Raw genomic sequence first — 24,525 nt, 5'->3', positions numbered from 1 at the left:
GCTGCGTACGCAAGTCACGGGGAAACGAAACACAATCGGTTTCGTTACGACTCGCTCTCCGCGTCCCATATACCCCTTTGTATACGTGCAGTGGTGTCCAGCGGTCGCGCATACGGTTAAACCTGGGTGTAACGAACATCTATATAACGAATTCCTGGATTTAACGAAGTTTTCCTTTTCCTCATTGCCAGCCCCATTGAAACCCATGTGTTCGCGAACTCTACGTAACGAAGGCGTTGCGACGGTTAACCTTGATGTGACGAATTCGGTACACTGATTATCCCTTGGGTGTTTTGCATTTTTTCTGAAAAATCGGCTGGAGAAATGCACTAATTTGGCCAACTTCGCCCGCACCGCAAACTACCGTGCGAAATTTTCAGTGTCAGTGCGGTGTCGATTGGGTGAGGCCTGCCTGTGGGCGTCTAGTCGCGAGTCTCCTCCACTCGTATCTGTGGTTTTGGTTAATCGGTGATCAGTTTTGCTGCCAGAAGACGAAAACTTTTCTCTTTTTTCAAGCCAAACTCGCAATCTTAAATGCCGTCCCCACCGGAGAAAACGAAGAACGACGCCGCTCGGTACAGTATCCCAGCAAGCTCATTGGTACGGGGCGGCAGAGAGTACCGTTCGCGAAAAGGCGCCCTTGCAGCATATATGTTTGGTCCTTGAGACGGGTTAAGGCACCAAAACGTGTCAAAAGGCAGTAAAAACTATACTTAAGTTACGATTGTGAAAAAACGGGTTAAGGCACCAAAAAGTGTCAAAAGGCAGCAAGAGTTATATATAAGTTACGATTGTGAAAAAACGGGTGTAAGTGACCATGCTTCTTTGCAGTGCAGTGTAGTGACTAGGTTCGGGGGAAAGCTGCAGGCGCAAATCACGCAGGTTGTCACTCTGGAATAAATCCCTGGTGTGTTCACCACCACTGATGTCTAGAATTTTGGTTTCGTTTGTTTCATTCACTCGAGTATTAAGTCGAAACCTGCATGTGACGAAAAATTGCGAACTTTTGCCAACTTCTTTATATCCAGGTTTGACTGTATACCGTAAAGTTCCGAGCGAACGCCCTTCCCAGAAACATCACCCACTCGCCCGCCCCCCTTAGGGGCGAAACTAAAATCGATGGCGTTAGCGCCAATGAGTGAACAAAACAAACGCGAATCGCCTACTCGTGTGTTGAGGTGGTCACTGATTTCTTTTTTTCGGCACTTGAGCAGACTGTTCTCCCGTCTGGTATTTTTTTTCTTGATATCTCCGCAGTTTTGGTTGGAAGTGCGGCCACTTTTTGTAGTTTTTCGCACCTGACTCGAAAGTTCGCCCATACAGTATTTTTCACTCGATATCTCTGAAAATTTGAGTGGGCGTTCTTTCGGAACTTCACGGTGCTGCTACCCTTCGCCGAAAACTGTCTGCGCGTGGGTGCAAGGAACCATGAAATAAAATTCATTACCGGCGCGCTTCTACAGAGAAAAAAGGAAGAGAGGCAACTCGACAGCGCCGTGTGTTTCGTATACAGCAGTGGACGAACACTGCGCGGTACAGACCGTCACGGTTCATGTAAACGGCGCCATCGCTTTCCCTGGAGGTCGTTAACAGAGCCGCCGTGCGCCACTTCGCTGCCGGCCGTAACAGCCGAGCAATAATTCTCGCGGGTTTCTTTTTTCGTTTTTCCCGTTCTTCTCTTTTCGAACGGTTCAGGGGAGTGACGCAGGATATGGTCTAGGCCTCTCAAACAGATTTACGGTGTCGGGTCGCCGCACTGGCTTGCTCAGAATAGGGCAAACACATGTACAGGTGCAGTCAAAAGTAATTGGAACGCGGTCTCGTAAATTTACAGGAATTTCTTCGCCCTGAAACTGCCTGGCTGCGTTGTCGTTCGTTTAAAGGAGTCCTCCCTACTAGGAAAAGCTTTATGTAAACCGGTAACAACTGTCATTCTTCTATGATATTCACAAATCCTTGTTCCAATTACTTATGACGGCACCTGTACTGCCGTGGAATGAAATGCGAAGGCGACAATGTGAGCCTGAACGAACAAATACCACAATTTCTCTCGTATGGCTGCATAACACTAACAAGGTGTGGAAATGTGACTTTCCAAATACAACACAACCGCGTCATTATGTGGCCTACACGAACCACATTCTTCGATTTTGAGTGTTCCTGTTCATATTTTTTTTTTGCTTGTTTGGTTTAAAGGAGCCATGAAGAGAAAATACAACCTGGTTTAACTTGAAAGAACTAGGATTCAGCGTCTCACTCAGCTCCATTACAGCCACAAAAGATGTTTTTAACGAAAAAAAAAGGCAAGAGGTATTTAAAAACTTTCAATTTTGCGCCACAGTGACGTGTTATGAGCAAGAATGACGCCATACGGGCCAAAAATAAAACAATTTTCAGTGCGTTAACTGCACGTTAGCATTCAAGTGATGCGGTCAAATGGAACTAGAGGCCCCATTACAGGCGGCCGCCAGTTAGGCGGCCGCCTGTAGTCAGTTAGGCGGCCGCCAATCGCACAAACAAGGTTCCGTGACGTCATAGAAAATTGATTGATTGCAGGGTTTAACGCGCCGACGCAACGCAGGCGATGAGGCGCGCCGTAGTGGAGGGCTCCGGATTAATTTTGACCACCTGGGGATCTTTAACGTGCGCCGAAATCTCGTACACACGGGCGTTTTTGCTTTTCGCCTCCATCAGAAAAGCGGCCGCCGCGGCCGGGAATCGAACCCGCGACCTCGTGCGACGTCATAGAAAAGTTGCGGGAAATTGACTAGGGGGTCGCGACTGCTTCACACGTTTTCTTCAATATTTCCGTTATTTGTTCGAAGATTGCGATGATATTGGTACCATTGTTATCAGGACTAAGCAGTCTTTCTAATAAACCCAACTTGTATTTTGTCTTCATGGCTCATTTAACGCGCCAACGCAACGCAGGCGGTGAGGCGCGCCGTAGTGGAGGGCTCCGGATTAATTTTGACCACCTGGGGATCTTTAACGTGCGCCGAAATCTCGCACACACGGGCGTTTTTGCTTTTCGCCTCCATCAGAAAAGCGGCCGCCGCGGCCGGGAATCGAACCCGCGACCTCGTGCGACGTCATAGAAAAGTTGCGGGAAATTGACTAGGGGGTCGCGACTGCTTCACACGTTTTCTTCAATATTTCCGTTATTTGTTCGAAGATTGCGATGATATTGGTACCATTGTTATCAGGACTAAGCAGTCTTTCTAATAAACCCAACTTGTATTTTGTCTTCATGGCTCATTTAACGCGCCAACGCAACGCAGGCGGTGAGGCGCGCCGTAGTGGAGGGCTCCGGATTAATTTTGACCACCTGGGGATCTTTAACGTGCGCCGAAATCTCGCACACACGGGCGTTTTTGCTTTTCGCCTCCATCAGAAAAGCGGCCGCCGCGGCCGGGAATCGAACCCGCGACCTCGAGCTAAGCAGCGCAACGCCTTAGCCACTGAGCCACCGCGGCGGGTCTGTTCATATTTTCGTGTTCGCTATTCATTTGTCCATTACTGTATAAATAGACGTGGCACAAGGAAGCCGGAGCAGCTTTCTTAGTTCGGCGCGATGCATTTCGAAAGGGTTAATACCACTCGTTATGGCAGGCCACAATTTAGATTCAGCGACGTATACGCCCATTTTAGAACTTGTCTTCAACGTCCCTCACATCCGGCGGATACTCAAAGGTCTGTCCCGCAGTCGGTCTCGAATTCTATACACGTATTCTATACTTATATTTATTCTATATCTATATCTATACCTATACCTATCTATATCTATATTCTATACCTATACTTTATACACGTTGAGGGCGGGAACACGATGAAGCGACGAGATGACTGACTGACACCCAAGAAGGGGGAGAGAATTGTGACCAAAAGAAAAGAAAATGTGTTCCGATTTTTGACCGGGTATTGCTACACTTTGGTTGACGCCGTTATCACGTACAGCTGGCGGAAAACAGCGTGCAGCTCATTCCTAAATATATACTCCTACTGCAACTTGAGGTTGTCCACCAGGAAATGTGCGAACTTTAGCAGCAGTATATACCGTGTGATTGTCAATGACCTGTAATTTCTCTGATTCCAGCACAGCTTGTCGCAACACTCCGAGCTTCACGTCAATGAAGAAACATTGCGACCATTTCTTTTATTGTAAAAGTTCGCTCGTTCCTTATATTTCACAAACGAGCCCTACATTTGCTTTGGGACAGAAAAAAAAAAGCACCATTCTAGACCTCTGAAATAAAAACTATTCGCCAAGGGCAAAAAGAAAATGTCAAGCTCGAAGGAAAAAAAAATCCGTTCGAAACCCCAATTTTTTAACACAAAGGGTGCAATTATGCAGCAAGAAGCGCCATGAACTGATTCGATAATATCCGACCCACGGCTTTTGACCTTTTTATGGCGCCTGTAAGAACTAATAAAATATATTCTCCGTTGAACAACCCGTTTCTTTTCTTTTAAATTATATACACGATCTGTCTGAAATGGAACGCTGACAGGTTCTAGCAGAAAAAAAAAATTAAAGCCGTTCCACTCAATGTAAAAGCTGTCGGAAGTGCATAGCAGTGATTCGACATAATCAACTCCGCTTTTTTTTTCCCTTACTATCGCAAAAACCAACCCAACGAGCGTTCCAAACTAAATGAACGCGGGGGCTGCCGGTTAATTACGTATATTTTGCCTCAAATGAAGCTGCAGTTTTCTTTGCGCTAAACAACGGGGAGATGTATGACAAGCGCCAGCGGTTCACGAGTTTCGAACGGTTATGACTATTTAAACCGCGCGGTTTTCGACGCCTCCGCGTGATCCCCTGACGACAGTACACCTGCAAGCTCTACTTGGGTCCGTTATCTCGCTGCGGCGCCTGATTCCGGCAGTCGCATGGACCGTTAGCGAGCTACGACGACAAGGCGAGCCCATAAAGTGCTTCGCACTTCAGAATGTTCAACTCCACGAACATTTTCGTCCCACGGCTGCGCGGTTCCCAGCTTGCTCTGGCGGCACTCAAGCCCGGTGGTAAACTCCCACTCTGCTTCCGCACAGAGAGCGTGACCTGCCGCGCTAATCACCGCGAACTACAAAACATCCAACGCTTTGGTTTCTTCTTCTTTTCTTTCTTCTTTAATGGCGGGCTCGCAGACAGTGGCTTGTGCACCCGGGAGGCACTAAACTGCAGTCTAGACACTCCCGCACTGGTTCGGACTGGTCCAGACTGGTTTCGAGCGCTCCCCCGGCCCACATTCTAGGCCAAGGGCGGCAAAGGGTGCAGGTTTCGGCCCGCGTCGCAACGGCATTCCAACAACAAAATCGGAAAGAAAAGAGCGGGTGGGGAAACAGCGCCTGGCGTTGCTCGCTTCGGCGCGGTATAAAGGCCATTGTCTCTTGCGCGCAAGCGCAGAGAGAATATACGCCAACGCGACCCTCGCCCCCAGCGTTCGCGCGACTTGCACATTTTTCTCGCGCCGACTTTTCACGCGAAGCATCAAAATATCCCATCGAGCGAGAAAGCCGGAGAGGGCGTTAGCGTTGGCGCCTGTATAACAGCGAAACGGTTACTGCACATGTCTCTCAAGTGCGTTCCACAGCAAAAATATCAAACTTAGGCGTTTATTGCGCGAAAGCTACACCTGCGCTATGAAGCGCGCAGCAGAGGAAGGCTCCGGATTAATTTTGACCTCAACCTGGGGGTCTTTAACGTGCTCTTACGCCTTTCGCCTCCGTTTGAAAAGCGGCCGCTGCGGCCGGGATTCGAACGCGCGTCATTGAACTCTGCAGCACAACGGCACAGCCACTGCGGCACCACCGGAAGCGTTACATAGCACGTCCTTCAACTTGGCAGTAGTGAAAGGTGGCCGTGCACGCCGGTATACACCGTACGTGAAGGGAGCGGAATAACGCATCCAAACGAGAGAGCGGGCGGACGACGAGAATCGCCAGCGTTGTCAACTCTCCCAATACAAAGCGGCGGAAACGAGCAGCGGGGCAACGCGCGGGAGACAGATCGAAGCCACTCGAAAGCGTAAGGCGGAAGCGGATCTACCAAGCAGACAGTCTCAAGCAGCAAGAGGGCGAAGCTTCCTTCGAGAGGACCTTCGGGGCGGCACCAAAGCTTCTCAGGCGTTCGATCGGACATTCACGCTGTCACATTCAGAACACTTCAGAGGTCCTTAGGTGTCCCCGGACTCTTGTCTCCATAAACGGCTTGCTCTTATTCGCTCCCGCTTAAAAAAAAAAAAAAATCAAAGCCTCTTTATTACGAGAAACGTGGTAAAAAGGCGGAGATTTCTCTGACGAAAACTGATTCAAAGTCAAAGTCCGGAATCCAAACTGCTTCGACCGTGTCCGAATGGCGCAAACGGATGGACGTCGGCTTCGGGGCTGTTAGCGTCTCCTGTCATCGTCGTAATCGTCGCCTCATGTAGTCACGGTACTAAACCACCCGGGAAACTCGTTTACGCCTCGCGCTAGAACGCGTGCTAAATAAAGACCGGGACACTCATTTACTCCTCGCGCTAGAGAGCTTCGTGCTTCAAAGACAAGAGACTTGTACAGCAAAGCTGTATACCTCTACCCCCTCCCCCAAAGATTTCATCTCCGTTGGCAAAAACGCCAAGGCGCCAAGAAAACACTTACACACTGCGTGCTTCACCCCTGCCCAGGTTTCACGTTAGTGGAGATGACCCGGGATTCTCTTTTTTTTTTTCTTTTTTGAGGCGCTTGGTGTGCCGTTGTGGAAACCTATGGTGTACGTGGGCTTTCCTGCAGCGCGTTCTGAGCGTAACGACGGACGGCAACAGTAAGACATAGAAAGCTTCGCATTAAAAGCCGCTTTTTAGCCGGGTTATGAGGTGGGCGGCGTAGTGGATGGATACGCTTAATTCAATGCAATTAATTCGCCAACAACTGTATACCAGCGTCACACTAAATTGCACCGTGTTGCAGTGACTTGCAATGTTCTTGTAATGTTCCACGACGCCGCCGCAAAGCCGCTGTCGATCAACGCGGCAAGAAAAATAGACGCGCGAGAATCCGGGTGATCCAATGCATTTAAAAGCGCTGGCGACACAGCACCGAAACGACGGAATATACTCCCGCTGCCAAGGAACTCCAGTATGCACACTATGTATTTCTTTTTTATTCAACCACCGCAGTATACGCACCCTGAATATTTCTTCTTACGCTTTTTATAAAGATCACTTTGTGCGTTTCTTCTTTTACGACGCGCTTCGTCGCAGCGAATGCTGGGGTTATTACACTGTTACGTACAACCCGTCTCCCCCCCCCCCCCTACACACACAATAAAAAAAAAGGTAAGCGTGACATCAAAAGAATTAAAACGATCAGGAACTGAACGTTTCTTTTACTACTACTACCATCATTCTTTACACGTGACGAAGATAGGTAAGGAAGGTGATCCATCATCCGTGGAGGGAGACGTCTTTTTCACAGGGCGTGCAGCTAAAAATGTGGGCGCGCGTGTTGAAAGCTCAAACTTTGGAGAATGACGAATAGCGCCGCGCTGCTGAAGTGCACACGCGGCTGCGAGGTGCAGTACATAAATTCTTACTTCAGAGAGACCACATTCCTTTTTTATAACCGAGATTTATTTGCCGCACGAGTAACTAAAGTCACGCCACGCGACAACGGTATTTTTCCTCCCCGTGCTTCTGTCAGACATGAATGAATATACTCAGGGTTCGAATATTTGCAGGGACGTATAAAACCGCTTCGAACAGGTCTGAAGTGGATATTAGCAAAAAAAAAAACGATTAGTGGAGAACCAGCAGGGAAAGGGCCGGCCACTGAGGCCAATCATAACCACAGTTAACGTCAGGGTATTACCGTAAAACCGCAACCATAGTTAACGTCAGGACATTGGCTAAAATGAAATATGACCCGGAGTTGGAGGAAGGACAAGCAGTCGCCCGGAACTAACTTACACAGGCGAGATGGCATATGGCGTCATCCCGATATAAAATGGCAACGTTTTTACCCATTGCCATCATCATCATCATCATCGCTCAAGGTAAAGCCAGCCCCAGCGCGCTGCGCGTACCTACCCCCTAATCTGTCTTATGTCATCTGGCTCCGCCACGACGTAGCTGACACTTAGAAGACCATTTTCATGCTTTCAACATCGATAACCCCTCGAATTAAACAGGACAACATTGCGCGTGCGCAGTTTGATGGTCTACTGGCTTCGCCAATTGGATCAGCGCTAGCACAGCCAAGAGAGAAGAATGACTGCTCCCAGTACGAATAAGTTGAAAAGGCCTACACACGCCATTCTTGCCTCGCCCCCTCACGAAGCACAGTGAACCCAATTTAGCTCGTCCACAATTAAACAACAGCAGTATGCGTCAGATGCGAAACTAAGTGGCCAGCATCATGCCAAGAGGCCGCGAGCACCCCGACCGAAAAGTCAACAAAACGGGACCGAGCTCCAGCAGCGCCCTGGGATAAGCCCCCTACCTCCCCTCCTCTTTTTTTTTTCTTTTTTGTACAGGCATCGCCGCCTCCTCCTCGCCCTGTCAAGGTTAAAGACTGCGGCGCGGGGCAACGCGCCGTCGAGGTCTTCGGCGGCCGCGTCGCGCTAACGACCCCGGGCGGACGACGCCCCCTCCACCGCCACGCAATATCGAAGGCCTCTACGAAGCTCTACGAAGCTATACAGCCGGGGGAATAATAGCACGCTGTAGAGCGCACCAGACAATAATGACGGTCGGTCGCCTTTCAATGAGGAGCGCGTCTAAAGCCGTGGGTTTCTTTCTGGCGTCAGGAGAACGCTGTCCAGACGCGACACCCCCGTCTAGCTCAACACGGATTACACGTCCTTTGGAGGGCTGCGCTGGGCTCCCCCGCAAGGCTTAGCATGGACCAGCTAATGAGAACTACACAGCCGTGCAGTGTTTATGCCGCAGTATGTAAGTCAGAAGTGTAGCGCTGTAACTACATTCACATGCATATACAATAACAACAAAAGAGTTCTTACTGCTCCCTCGAACCTTTATTTTTCAATGTGTCTTCTTTTCTCTGTTTCACCCTAGCCCAAACCAGGGCCTCAGGCATATTCTCTAAATAACGGTAATTCATTCATTGCCGTATATGGAGATAAAAGTGAGTGAGTGAGTGAGTGAGTGAGTGAGTGAGTGAGTGAGTGAGTGAGTGAGTGAGTGAGTGAGTGAGTGAGTGAGTGAGTGAGTGAGTGAGTGAGTGAGTGAGTGAGTGAGTGAGTGAGTGAGTGAGTGAGTGTGAGAGTGTGTGAGTGAGTGAGTGTGAGAGTGTGTGTGAGAGTGTGTGTTACGAGCGTATCATAACAGCGGTTCTCCTTCGCATTCCAAGTATTGTGATTCGAAACACTTTTTGTGTGGACCACGCACACCTGATTAATGAAACACAAGAGACACTACTCAAGAATGTTCCCAAGCGGCTCTGACCGCAACGTCAAAGCGAAACGATAATCTGGAGTGTCCATGACGCACACAAAATAAACAATAAGAGATCCGAAGACCGCAACGTCGCACGCACTATTTCATGATTGATTGATTGTGGGGTTTAACGCGCCGACGCAACGCAGGCGATGAGGCGCGCCGTAGTAGAGGGCTCCGTATTAATTTTGACCACCTGGGGATCTTTAACTCTCGTACACACGGGCGTTTTTGCTTTTCGCCTCCATCAGAAACGCGGCCGCCGCGGCCGGGAATCGAACCCGCGACCTCGTGCTCAGCAGCGCAAACGCACTATTTCAAACCCGGCGCTTTAGTCGCATACAACAAGAGGGCTGTGAAGGAAACAGGTGGCCAAGGTTCGCACTTGCCTAGCTGCAGAAACAAAGACAGCGACGTGTCCAATGCTTTGCTCCACATACGGCAACACAAGATGTGGTGGCTTCTTGCGGCTATTCGTATACCCTGTGAGAGGCCTTCTTTACGGACGGGACAAGGGGGACGAGCTGTCCGTTAATGGTGTTCCAAGTGCAACTTATGACTCAGAATAGCAGCGTTTCTTGCCGAAATAATTCGTCTTATATACATCGCAGCAGGTACACGTTTCATCTAGAACCAGCAAACTACAAATGCTGTCGTTCGCACATTTGCGCGATGGTACCAAATTGTGAAAGAGCGCAGCAAAGAAAGCCACCGTTGTAACTGTTAGCGCTCTTCAAAGGTATACAAACACAGGCCACCCTTGTAACTGTTAGCGCTCTTCAAAGGTATACAAACACATCGGGATTTCGCATCCTGGCGAGGAATATTCGGCTACGACACCGCCATTTTGGGAAGGATGAAATGGAGCCTTTCGGTGTATGCAACAGCAGCGTTTCCCGCCAGCGCAGTGAAAGAAGGAGAGAGAAGGGATCGAAGGGAGATCAAAAGCCCATTTACACTGTCCCGCTTTGATTGCGGGATTGGGTCACTCGGAAGGTGCCCCGACGAAAGCAATGTGTCGTGAATGTTTGTCAAATTTCGTCTCTGAACAGAAGCCCCCCGTCCCGTCCACCTGAGGCCGGTACATGTCCTGCGCAAAATAATCACCTTACGGCAAAAATTGCACAAAGGAAAAGTCAACCGTGTTGCACTTTCGCTGTGAGCTTGGCGCGAATTAGAAATGAACTGCGACAAAGCCAACCTTTGCAAAGAAAGGTAACGTTAAAGAAAAGACCGCAGTGTCCGATGATTGTAACCGAAACGCTGTCCCCTTCAGCAACTGACGGTGACCGTTCTGTGGCCTCACCTCATAAGTGACGTGCGCAAGGAACCACACCAAAGTCACCGTGAGAACGCTGCGGGGCCATCGATTCTTTCAGTTTCGGGCAAGGGAGGACTGCAGCAAATGTCTACTACGGTCGACCAGAAAAAAGCAACCCGTACAGACGGCCCTGGAAATGACGACGCCATTCCGCCAACGTTACCACTGGTTCACTGCGGTGAAGCAGCAGTTGGTGCGGAACCAGCAGACCCTGTGGCCTTAAGGAAAGCGAAACGAACAAAAAAGGTCATATATATATATCTCCCCGGCCATCCATTTCCACTAACGTAAAACCTACCTGGTGAGGGGCGAAGCATGCAGTGTATAGTGTATGTGTATATTCTTCGCGCTTTGGCGTCTTTGCCAACGGAGACGAAACCGTTGGGAGGTAGACGTATACAGCTTTGCTGTAAAAGTCTCTTGTCTTTGAGGCACGAAGCTCTCTAGCGCGAGGCGTAAAGGAGTGTCCCGGTGTATTTTTTTCAGTACGCGTTACATTCTAGCGTGAGGCGTAAACGGGTTTCCCGGTGTTTTAGTACCGTGACTGCATGAGACGACGATTACGACGGCGACGACGACGACAGGAGACGCCAAAAGCCCCAGCCCCCAAGGGGCTTCGTCCATAAAAAACAAGTGGGGGAAGGGTCCCAATTATCGTGATGGAATCATGGACAGCAGCTTCGCATCCCGTTCCGTATACGCAAGTGGAGCGAGAATTGATGCCCCATCCTCTCCGAGATACAAGCACACGCACAGAACGGTTTGTCCCAGTACATATATGTTTCCGAGTTCAAAGGAGTCCAGACAAACACCTGTACTGTCAGTTGGTACAGCAGCGTATGGGGATGCGCCTCACCGCGCTTTCCACCAGCGAAACTTTCCGCGCACTGGCTGTGCGGGCATCTACGGCTTGACCGGCTCCCAAGGCCAATGGATAAACATTTAATTTACTCGCGACTGCTACGTAATACGCATCAGGTGTGCGAAATCCTGTCGCTCCGTCCGCCTTCCCATTCGACGAAACCCGCGATCTTTCAAAAGACGACAAATGCAATGGGCATCCCATTTTGAACAAATCGCACCACGCAGACTATAGTGTACACCCTCCCGTGGTGGCAGGGTTGGTCTCCATGCACGCGACCACCATAATCTAAGCCTGCTCCACAAATATAGCCATCACATCGCGGTTGCCACTCTCTCTCTCTCTCGACTGCAGCGGATGACTAACCCCATCGTTCTCCGCAAGCTGCTTATCAACGCCGAGATGGCGTTTGTACCCAGCGAAGACCGGACACGCGCCGGCCTTGCAAAAAGGGAGTCAGACAAAACACGTTGATTAAGGGCATTTAGGATGTTCCTGTGGGAGTGGTGTCTTGTTCACAGGCATCCATGAGTCGTCTCGGCACCGACAGCCCTCCCGAGCTGACCCGAGAGGCAGCGGCTGGCCAACACTGCATCCCACTGCCCTTGGGAAAGTGGTGGTGTCGGAGTGCGTTGCACCTCGCAGGTGCAAGGTGCCTCCTCCTTTGAGGCCACGCGCAAACGTCTCGAGTGCCGTCGCGACGCCGGGAATTCGACGCTGACGCAAACATCCGTTCGCATCATCACGTCGCACTACTACGGCACGTGAAGGCTGTATCTGTTTACCGCAGGAGCAAGACACGCGGTTCCTCTTCACTGCCCCCCCCCCCCTCCCCCGGAAAAGGAAACAGTTCATGCTCAGCCATTGTTGTCTAAGTAGGCCGAGTTACAAACAGGTGCGCCGTACAGGAGACCATTGATGCGCCAGCCGTATACGGGATGGTGAAAGGTTGGTTGAACACATGCTCGCAATGATATGATTTTGATTGATTGTGCGGGTTTAACGCGCCGACGCAGCGCAGGCGATGAGGCGCGCCGTAGTGGAGGGCTCCGGATCAATTTTGACCATGTGCACCTGGGGATCTTTAACGTGCGCCAAATGTCGTACACACACGCGCTTTTGCTTTTCATCTCCATCAGAAAAGCGGCCGCCGCGGCCGGGAATCGAACCCGCGTACACGAGCTCCCCATGCCCGCAACGACACCGCGGCAGAGTAATTCACAATGCACAGCTTTAACGACTCGTTGAAATGAGCATCTTATATAGGTGTCGCGTCGCCTTCGAGGAGGCAGGCGGCAACATCGGTGGAACTTGACTGGTGTTACTCTAGACACAGTGAAAGGGCTGCTTAATTAAAAGTGTGATAAGAAACAGCTTGTTTACGACAGCTGCCTTTCGCATGAAGTTTCCCCAGTGGAACAACGGAAACACTTCAAAATTAGCGAGCGTTCGTTAACCACCGCTGATAGCCGGCGTCACCGAATCGCGGGGTCATTTCCCATACCACGAGAAAATTAGCATGCTTAGCTCGGCTATGCCAAGATGAACGTAGCGTGAGCTAAGGTTCAGCTGGTTATTCTCAGATTTCCTGGTTGTCTAGGATTAGCTGATTATCATGCTTACTGCTGCTAAAACGATTTCCAGTACAATCCAGTCCAGTCCAGTCAGGTCCAGTCCAATCCAATCCAGTCCAGCGACTGCTACTCGCGCATGCGCAGCACGGCTCTCCAGGAGCCACGCGAAACGGCTATCAAGCGGCTCCGGCGCAGCGTCAGACTTGGCCACTGCGCAACGGAGGCGCACAGCTGGGCACTCGCCGGCGCCAGTGCGCCTGCCGCGGCTATGACGTCACTCCTCTGGAATGCGCATACCGGCGAATGTGCAGACCCAATTCTCTACACACCCGTACTCCAACTGGGCTGGATTTCCAATCCAATACAATCCAATATAATCCAATCCAATGCTTCTCGCGCTTGCGCAGCACGGCCATTCAATTATAACGGCCTTTCAAGGTTCACGCGACACTGCTCAACCTCGGCCAGTGTAGCTTAAGCTACAAAAAAATCGACGAGCGAGGAAAAGGGGGAAGTTAGTGCGCAGCACTTCAGTGTCAGCTGCTGCGGTTCGGCAGCTTCGTCGGCCTCGTAACTGAGCGAACGAAGGAAACGCCGAAAGCAGAAGGAAAACGGAGGATAAATAACGGCGAAAGAGTGAGGGGGAGGGCGGTATGCCGAGGCTACGCCACAGAAGCCCAGCACGCGCTGCGCGATGCATGCACTGTCGGCCGCAAAAGTTTGCGGGATGTGCAGTGCGTGGCGGAGCGGCGCAAATCTGCATTTCTGCGCCATCTGCCGCCACAGACCGCCGGATCGAGGCTCAAGAAACTTGCACGACAGCAGCGCCTTGAGCAAATGCCGAAGAATGACGGGAAAAGGAATTTCCCGGCAGCCTTTACGTTGGGCCCTTCCAAAGCGCCTGCTTCCATGCAAAGCGCCAGCGGGAGCTGAGTTCTGTTCCTTGTGTGCTTGCCTTTCCTACCGTACTAGCCGGCGTTGCACCACCGCTTTTTTTTTTTTTCGCTTACTACGGTAAAAACAAACCCAACGAGCGTTCCTAACTAAATGAACGCGGGCGCTGCCGGTTAATTACGCATATTTTGCCTCAAATGTACCTGCACTTCTTTGCGCCAAACAACGGGGAGATGTATGACAAGCGCCAGCAGTTCACGAGTTTCGAACGCTTATGACTATCGCGCTCCCCTTCCTCATGTAGCAAGTGCCGTGAACAAGAAATAGTTCACTGTAGTAGCAAGCACGAGCGCGACAGGGCGTTCAGCATGTGTTCTCTTTCTGGACGCCGCGTGCATTTGCCGACGCAGACGCCATGGCGGCTCCAAGAGGAGAGTAGAGCGGAAGCAGACGGCGACGACGTCACGAGAGAAGAGAAATCGCTCTGCGAGGCGCCGATTTCGGGGGAGCAAGCTTTCTCGCTCCACGGAGAGACCTTGACACCGACGGCGCTCTCGATCTGCCATTGGAACAGGACTCGGTTGTTCGTGATCTGCCATTGGAAAGTGTTTGCTCCGAAAGTGCTGCGGATCAGCCATTCGATTTCACCAGACCGCCACAGCAAAATCTTCGCTTTTAGGCGGCCAAAGAAACCCGTTGCGCTTTATAAAGGTCAACGCACTAAAGTGGCGCGAATAAGAAAATAGAAGATTGAAACATCCAAAAGCGCTTCCGCCGATAACAATGATACCAATATTAGGCAAAACAGATTATGCAGTGGCGACTCCCCAGCCACATTCATGCGAGGTCTTTATGACGTCACAAACTTTTTTTGCGATTGGCGGTCCCCGACCGAAGAAGCCACCGCAAAAAAACACGTTAGGCGATTGCAGTGATGTCTTGAGTCCCGTTTGATCATATCACGAATGCTAACGTGCAGTAAACCAACACCAGCCAAGTTAGAACACCGATAACTACGTTTTCAGTGTTGCCCTTTAGCGCGTCACTGTTGCCGCTATTGCGTCACTGCTGACGTCATGTGGCGCGAAATTTGAAATTTTTTCAATACTTTTTGCACTTTCTCGGTTAAAAACCGTCTCTCGTGGCTGGTTAAGCTGAGTGAGTGCACAATGGAATTCTTTCAAGTAGAAGAACTCAACTAATCCGTCTCACATCTTAATCCTGGGCGCTTAGATTACACGCACGAAATTTTCCCACGGTGCAGACTTTGCTTCTGAACTTTGAGATGATGGCCGGGCTCCTAATCAACCTCCGTTATCGTTCAGACCAGCTGTCCGGCGCAGCTACGCCCGGACGTCGTGGTTCGGCGAACTCCACAGCATGCTGTTATTTTTGACAAGCTGCAGAAACGCATCCGGTGCGAGCAGCTCGATTTCGTTTTCCACTGCTGTTGTTTTCGAGTCGATAGCACACGATAAGACACGCGATAACGGGTTATGTCGTCTGCTCAGTTGCGTGTCGGCCGAGGAGACCGAAAGGGAAACTGGACCCAGAGCGCGCACGATAGGACAAGGTTAAGAGTGCGCTACCGGCATTCGAAGCAATCAACGACAAGTTCGGTCCCTTGCTTTCGATAACGAGTTGTTAGGGTGCAAAATTCTACCGGTAAACAAGTCGATCCTAGGTGCGATGTCATTTCGAAAGCACTCACACGGCTCCTGAGCCCAGTTGTGAGCTCGTAATATCCCCCCCCCCCTTTTTGTTCGTTCCTAACTCTCCAGGACGTCGCGTGACATACGAATTCGGAAAGCCAAGAACGCACCGAAGGCGCATTATTTCTGAGCGCAATTATGGCGCACACCTGTGGGAAAAAAGAAAAAAAAAAGTAAAAGCCGTTCCACTCAATGTGAAAGCTGTTGGAAGTGCAGAGCAGTGATTTGCCATACTGGGCGGTGGCGCCGTTATCCGCTCACTGCTACCGCCCATCACGCTCTTCGTCGCCTTCTCTCACTCTTCTCTTGACGAATATGCATTTCAAATTTCCCGCCTTCGCAGTGCTCACACGTGCCACACGTACATGAAAGATGACATTAAGGGGTTAGGGCCTTAAGATACCTAATGACATGATTGGGGGAAGGGAGCGTGCTACACGCGATAATGCAAAGGCATTAAATGTGTTAGGCATGATGGTGATAATGACCAAAAAAATGAATTCACTCACATTTTAGAAGTTTTTAACGTAGGGAAACAACATCTCACAAGGGTTAGGAATGGTTTTCTGTGAAAGGAAAAGTTACGAGAAATAGTGTTTTCTAAAAAAATGGTGTAAGCCGTTCCTAAAAGTGGGTTCAGCAGCTGCCGTCACCTGCCAGTGGTAACCAAATCCGAAAAATTCAAGTCCCGTTCTGCCCTCTGCCCCTGTTTTAGTGAACTTCATCTTCTTCAGAACTTTACACACGAAAACCGTCTTATTTCGAAGTTCAGGTACGTTTCAACGTCAACACTCTGGTGCTGAGAGTTTCGTTGGTTTCATTTGGCGGCCATCGCGTTCGAGAGTAGGCTGCATGATTTAAAGCGTTCGTGAAGGCGAATGAGTTGTGCGGAACTCCTTAAACCTAAAATGGCATTCGAGCGAATGGCATTAGATTTTTGCGTTTAGGAGCGAATTAAAGGCATTAAAACTTCAGGCGTTAAGCACTTAATGTCATTTTTCGTGTACGTGTGGCCCGAGTATTAAGTGATGCCCTTTCATTTGGTATAGAGAGCGTATACTCCACAAAAGTCGGTTGCCTGTCCATTTATTCCAGCTCCGTCTCGCGTCCCTTAGCATTTACACCACGCAGGTACGCCGGGAAGGCATGCAAGTTTCAGTTGCGTTACGCAATTTTAGTTTCATGCTATAAGCGTTCCACTGACACGTTCAGACGCCGGTTCATAGTTAACGTTCCTACTTTGAAAGGTTTAAACAACCCCGGCGTCGTGTTCTGAAAGTGTAAATGACGTCAGCAGAACGTACAAACAAGCTCAATTTACGTGTACAATTATAGGTCTCGAGTTCGAACGTAAAAAAAAAAAAAAAAAAAAGAGAGAGAGACACCGGGGTGGACGGCACGTCAGTGCTCAAATTTAATTCCACTACGGCGGCGTCCTATTCGTAACGCTTTGACTACATCCTCTGACATTCAGTGAACGTCTAAATGTTTTTTTTTATCCTCTCTAAATAACCTCGGCTTTAAGTTACTCTTCTGTACTCTTGTCTCCTCTTTTTTGTTGCAAACTTTGACCAACTTAACATTTCTTATTTATTGTAATTTTTTTGCTGTAGATTCGCATCATGTATTCACTACCGTTGCTCGGTGAACCAAACTTGGCATTTTTACCAAGTACTACATAAACGAGCTATCCGTTCATTCTCCCCAGTTGGGCAACTTGTGTAATACATTTTCTTGTACAAAACAGTAAGCGAAGTTTGTACACTACATGTTTTTTTTTCTTTTTTTTTTCGCAATTAACAGCTGCTGCTGCTGACTGCGAAGTAACTGCGAAACATGGGAACATGGTGTCGAGTACGGTGGATCGAAATGGATTAGCAGCGCTGTTGAAATTGATTAACAGATGTAAAACAAAGACATTCGTGCGTACAACATGGCAGTGATCACGGAAACGCTGCAAATAGAAGGAAGTTTAAATGCAACTAAGAAGAAACTAGCTATCGGCAAACACGGTACGTACGCATTCAGAGACCGGCAGGGTAACATTACGCTCCACATGGACGAGATTATAAGTTAAAGCCGCTCCACTCAATGTAAAAGCTGTCGGAAGTGCAGAGCAGTGATTCGCCATAACGCGCTGTAGCGCCGTTATCCGCTCACTGCTACCGCCCAATGCAATTCAAATTTCCCGCCTTTCCAGTGCTCGCGCGCCCCCTGCCTGAAACTGCGCCAGCGGAGTTTTGTTCTTTTTGTGCTTGCTTTTCCTCCCGCACGTTCCGGCGTTGCACTGGCACTTTTTTTCGCTTACCATCGTAAAAACCAACCCAACGAGCGTCCATGACTATATGAACGCGGACGCTGCCGGTAAATTACGTATATTTTGCCTCAAATGTACCTACAGTTTTCTTTGCGCTAAACATTGCGGGGAGATGTATGAGAAGCGCCAGCGTTTCGCGAGTTTTCTAACGCTTATGGCTATATAAACCGCTTGGCTTTCGAAGCCTCTGGGGTACGCAGCGAACAACAGCGTTACCCCGGGACGCCGCTTTGGTGCTCCATATACTTGGGTCGAGCGAGCGAGCTAGGAGGACAAGGCGAGCGCCTAAAGTGCTCTGCACTTAGAAGGTAACAGAACGATTGTACACTAGAATGTATGCCAGCGACGTTCGACCAGGGAAAACTACTGAGAGTACAAGCTCAACTTGCGATGTCCCACAAGTAACTAATGAGGAAACAGGAAAGGCTCTCAAGGACATGAAAAGAGGAAAAGCTGCAGATGACGACGGCATAACCGTGAAGTTTTTGAAGGAGGGAGAAGATATTGTATACTGGAAAAGCTTGACTAGTTTCAGAATGCTTAAGGACTCTTAAATTAAAGTGCCCACGGCCATGGAAAAACGCCAACATTATTCTCATTCACAAGAAGGGGGATAGCAAAGACCTTACCAATCACAGACCCGTTCCCCTACTCTCAGTTGCATACAAGCTGTTTGCCAAAGTAATTGCCGCATAAGTAACAGCCAAGGTTCCCAACCACTGAGAGAGCAAGCTGGGTTTACGAAAAGGTACTCAACCATAGATAACACCCATGCCATCAATCAAGTAATATAAAAATCCGCAGAGTACACTAAACCCCTTTGCATGGCATTTATAGAATATGAAAAGGTTCGATTCAGTACACAACGCAGCAGTGTTGGAAGCATTAAAAGAAAACAGAATAAAGGAGACTCACATACGACATATCAAGGATGTACGGGCAAGATAATTCTTCACAAACAAAGCGACAAATTCGCGATCGAAAAGGCCGTGCGACCGGGAGATACCATCTCGCCAAAACTATTCACAGCATGTCTGGAGGGGGCATTCAGGAAGCTTGACTGGGAAAAAAAAACTGGATTACGGATAAGCGGGAAATACTTGAGTCCTTCGAGGTTTGCAGATGACACAGTCTTGCTAAGTGAGTCTGCGGAACGCGCGCACAAAAATGCTTGAGGAACTACAATCAGAAAGCGAGCCCGTGGGACTTGGTCAATAAATTCAAAGTAATTCAAAGTAATGATGAATAAACATGCCGAAAGCGCTTTCTTCACCTGATGTAACGAAACGCTAGAACAAAACTATAGCTACCTCGGACAGTTTTTCAGAGCTGACCCGAATCACCGGAGATAACTCTGGCGCAGTAAAGGTATGGGCTCGAGTGCTTTCGGCAAACCCTCCCAGATATCAAAAAGTAAGCTACCTCTATCAACTCAAAAAAAAAATAATATACTACCAATTCATTCTGCCGGTGATGACATACGGTGATGACAACTTCGCGTCCTCAACTAACTAAAAAATGGTCGCCATGCCGCCCTGCGAAAGTGGATGTCCATCGAAGCTGTTGTAAACCACTACACACGTTGATGGGGGAGGGTATGAAATGCTCCTCGTTGTATCGGCGGGCGTGTCGCTTGCACTCGACTTCTCTGGCGGCAAATGCAGGGTCGTGCCTAGCCTGACCCATGCGCTCGGCGTCTTGGGCAAGAATTGCTCTATTTAGCGCCACTATCCCGCCTAGCCTTCAAACATAATCTGCAAATATAATCTTTACCAGGAACACATGGTTGGGTCCCATTGGTCATAGGCGCCTGATCATCCATAACGCAATTCAGATGCTTGTTTTGTGGTTTTTTTTTAATGAATACTGAGCGCTATGCTGTATTCCCGATTAGCCTGACGCATGCGCTCTGCGTCTTAGGCGAGAACTGCTGGGCCCTGCGTGGGTTTTTTGTTTACGACACGAAATTTTCCGACCAACGAGAGGCTAACAGCTTCGCTGCAAAATCAAACTGAGGTCGGCTCAGTGAATAACGATCGGAGTCACAGTTAGGGACAGGAAGCGAGCTTCCTGGATGAGATGAAAACTCGAGTAGAGGATATCATAGTTCAAGTAAACAAAAAGAAATAGACTTCGGCTGGCCATGTAGTGTGACTAACTGACCGCGGGTGGACCGCCAGGGTTAACTATAAGAAGGGGAAGGCCAAAAACACTATGTAGGGAAGAAAGGAGGAAATTCCGGGGAAAATAATGGACTCGGGCAGCGCAGTACAGGAGTGGGCGGAAGTCAATGGGAGAGGCCTTCGTCCCGCAGTGGACCTAAGTAGGTTGTTGATTATGGTGATGATGACCAAGCGAAGTGAACCCTCGTTACGACGAATTACTCCGAACAGGAGACTGGTTTCGTTATAAGCGGTACTCCTCTAAAAGCGGCGGTTACTTTCTCTCAATTCACAGCAGCAGGGGATCGTAAAAAAACTTTATTAATAACGCGAAATTTCGAATAAAGCTATCTCGTTATAACGATGCTTAAGTGTATTCCAGATTTTGACTCGCGCGCTGAGTTTTCACCCCATCATGGGCGCCGCAGCGCGCCTATTATATAATACACGTTCAAAACTTCGCCCAGTCCGGATACATCTTCACATACACTAGGGCGTTTTGAAACGAACCACATTTCCCTGTGGGAAAGTGGAACCAAAGCCGTCGAGGTCACAAGACTACAAACCGAGTATAAAAGGGGCCGGCTCATAATAACGCTTCTAAATGGTGGACAGTGGCACTTTATCCAGCTCCTGCTTTCTCTTTCACTAAAACTTCGTGGAGAGCTGTAGAATCCGCGAGGTATAAAGAGGTGAGCAAGCATTCCCAAGAGGGGGAAAAAATTCCCTAGGCGCGTCGTCTGCTTCCTCCAGGTCGGAGACGACGCCAGAGGCGCGGTTCTCGCGGAGGAACATCACTGTATCGTCTGCGGCCCTCGTTGGCTGGTTACTTGATTGTTAATGACATACCCTTATTATCGGGGTAATGGAATATGCCATCTCGCGACAGGTGCGAATAGCACCAAACACCGACCTTCTAATCATAGCGATGCCATTAGTGGCCGGCTGAAGCACATTGAACTTTGGTCTGCAGTAGGTGGTATAATGGATCTAGGATCTAGGACCTCATTGCTTTTCACCCAGCAGTATTCCAATCCCCCGTTTCACTCACGTTTAATCATTTTGGGTATACTTCCTTACAAAGCTCTCCGTTCTCAACCAGGTCTGGCCTCAGAAAGCAAAGAACCATAACTTTAGAGCCCCCGTGATGATATTTTTCTCTGCTGATATCGCACATCGACTATTTCAATTCCATTTATTTCCCTCAGCCTGTAGTCGCTGCGCCCGCATTCCATACCCGCTGATTGCTGCTGTAGCTTCACGAACGTGCGAGCTAAATTCTCTCGCAAGTGCACTAGATGAAGTAATGGTAAATATGTTAGTATTACACGTAGTTTTATTATTACATGCGAGTATATTTATTTTTTGAAATACTTAACAGCTTCTGTTCGCTTTTATTGGCTGTCGCGAATATTTTTTTTTTCCGTTCATAATACATGGGTGTCATGATCAAGTCTGCTAGCACTATTTTAGGTTTACAATTTTTTTTTTCCCTGCTTAGACGCCCGCAACAAATACAAACATACCAACGTCTGAAAAATTCCAGTTATGCGCTGCCTTCTTTTTCTTTTCAACATTCCTTAGGTCGTAGACATTTACACATGTTCATGTAAAACACCATTTTTTGTACAGTTGCGCAAGCATGAACATTTCCAGGCGCAAAGAAAATGCGACGTATTTGTAGTATTTTACACAAATTAAAATTATTTCGGTCCTTAATACTTAGACGTTTGATTTTTTTTTGCCACCTTTACACGAAATGTCCAACGGTTTTCCAACAGGCCATAGACAAGCTCCGAAAGCTTGAAGCGCCGTCAACAGATGTTGGAGCACGTTCCAATTTCGACTCAATAGAGCAGGCTTTAGTGTTTGTTACAATGTTTCGACAACCAGTCTAGACGTCGCTGCAGTGCCGCCACGCACACTGACACACGCAGCCTCGAAAGTGCCAAAAAATAACAGCGGACAGCGTCTCATTACCAAAGATAAAAAAAAAAAAGGGGGGGGGGGGGGGAAGAACATCAGACGTCTGCGCGGAAGCCGACGAACTTGGTGCCAAAGTGCAAAGATAGAACGAAGGGATAAAGCGCGACAACGTACGAAACAGCGAAAGCAAGCAGTCGAGCAAATATAAGATTACGAGAGATTAGACCGGGGTCTCGGATTTTCGCCGTCTCGCCAATTCGGTGTCCCACAGGCGGGAAAGGAACGCCGTCGGGAACACTCCTGAAGCGCTAAACGGGGAGCTCTTTCTTTTACTTTCTGTTTCACCCAATCACCTCGTGCACACATATTTTCGTCTACTTCAACCCTTTGACGCGCGGCTCAAAGACAAACGCCAGCCGAGCGCCGGCGCTCCCAAAATACATGCTCGATAAAGCGACGCCCAGTACGCATGTCCTGTCCTGCCCCTGACTTATCAAGCAGCACAAGTCCCACTTCGGGCCAAAAAAGAAGAGTTGCACCCAAGCGGAATTCAAGATTCCGCGATGCAGTAGTGCTGGAGCGTGACGCATAGCCAGCATGTTTTGGACGGCGTACGGCCTACAGTTTCCGGTGGCTATCATCGTCCCCTGCTTCCAGATCTGGCCGGTTGTTTCTCGGGCTTCCGCACTTTTGCGCACGGTCAACGCGGAATGCGCATTTGAGGAAACGCCACACATACAAACGCGGAAACGGCGACGCGGGCCACAATTAAGTATTACAACAGCAGCAACGGCGCAGGAACCAAGCACGTGCTCGCACCGATTAATCAAAGCCAGCCTCCGAGCGGAGTTAAAAGGATGCCCGCGGTCGCAGGAGGGCGCGATCGTGCGTTTTTTCTACTCTTTCTCGGTGTTTCGCGCTGTTTTAGAGTCGCCACCAACCACCAAAAAGAAAATAAACAAACCCCTACAGCATGCTTCACATCTTGCCGTCCTTTTTTTTTTTTTCTTCTTTTTACATTTCTCGAAGCTTCAAAAGCCAACGCAAACGACGCAAGTGAAGAGAGACCACCTACGCTGAACGTAATGCGGAATAAAACGAGGCTTCTGAGCGCAACGTCTACCCTTTTCGCGGTGGCATAAATTCCAGCGTTCAGCGTTCATCCGTGACAGAGTACAGAAACGTCGCCAGAAGTTGAACTACAGCGCTAAGAACGAGTCGCGGGCAATCTGATCACGACAGCCGTGAATAGCGCTGCAAGGTGAATGCGCTGGTACGCACGATTGACTATTGAAGCGGCACGGGCAAGGTCGTCCACACGAATCGCTCAACGGAGAAAAACGGACAAGTACGAAGCGAACGAAACCTCCGCCGCCGCCGCGCCAAATGAGCCGGATTTCGAGGATGTCCAATGAACTTTGCGCACACCCTCGGTCCTGTCTCCATCTTACTTTTCCTCCACTTTTTCTTCTCCTCATCCGCTGAGCAGCAGCCGCGGACGGTGTCTCGAAACGGGAGCCGTCTGTCGCGGCACGCCTGCTGCGCAAATCGGCCGGCCAGCGTGCGTGACAGGTGCCGTGCGAAGGTCGCGGGATGCCGGCGTACAGCACGTGAGTTTACGTCGGCGTCGCGCGCACACGGCGGCGGCCGCATCGCGTAGACGCGAAGGGGTCCCACAACGACGACGGCGACTTACCTCGCTCTCATCCTTTCGCACGCAAAGGCAGGCCGCCCGTCGCCGAAAGCCGTCCCCGTCATACGTGCGGATGGAATTGGGCTTCTCTTTCATGCTTCGCAGCGGAACGAGCGCGCACTCGGAGACTGTAGCGGTCAGCTACGACTTCATCGCTGTCCGGTCTCGTAGCACACAACCTCCCCAAGTGCTCGCACTTCGATTCGCCCCGCGGCCATTTTGAGACTCTGGGTGCGCTTCGATTCGACGGCCGGCTTTGCGCGGAGTGGTGCGGCATTTATTCTTGCTCTCTGACGTCACTTCTTAACCGTTTGCACAGAGGTCTGCGTTCGTGATGCATAGAGTTAATACTATCGTGCGGCTAACCGAACGCACCATCGCCAACTTCGCAGGGAGCTGCCGTAGTTTCACTTTTCCGTTCCATTCATTCTGGAGCAAGTAAAGATCGACAAGTTTTCAAAATTAACCCATCGGTTGAGGTTCTACGTCCGAATATATATTATTTTTAGAACATACAATAAACTGACGCTTCATATTTCCAAATATGTGAAGTCGTTGAAAACAGAATAATGAAGACTTCAGTTTCGGTTTCGCATGGCACTGCATTGTAACCGCTTTGCCTTT

At 49.4% G+C, this 24,525-nt stretch overlaps 1 protein-coding gene across 2 annotated transcripts in view; it reads right to left on the bottom strand.

The window, feature by feature from the left end:
* The window catches only part of Aps (diphosphoinositol polyphosphate phosphohydrolase 1 Aps), a 76,496-nt gene extending 52,347 nt beyond the window's left edge, over positions 1–24,149 (bottom strand). The window contains exon 1 of one of the 2 annotated variants that reach the window (XM_077690407.1): positions 23,905–24,149. In XM_077690407.1, coding sequence (XP_077546533.1) covers positions 23,905–23,997 — 93 coding nt within the window. In that variant the 5' untranslated portion in view covers positions 23,998–24,149. The remainder of the gene's footprint in view (positions 1–23,904) is intronic. The other variant, XM_077690408.1, reaches the window with a different exon arrangement.
* Positions 24,150–24,525: the final 376 nt, after the last annotated feature.

Source organism: Haemaphysalis longicornis, unplaced genomic scaffold (assembly GCF_048455015.1).
Source record: "Haemaphysalis longicornis isolate Haplotype H1 unplaced genomic scaffold, Haemaphysalis longicornis Haplotype H1 scaffold_10, whole genome shotgun sequence".
Taxonomy (NCBI): Eukaryota; Metazoa; Arthropoda; class Arachnida; order Ixodida; family Ixodidae; genus Haemaphysalis; species Haemaphysalis longicornis.
The sequence above is the reverse complement of the archived record's forward strand: the minus strand, read 5'-3'. Positions and strand labels throughout refer to the sequence as shown.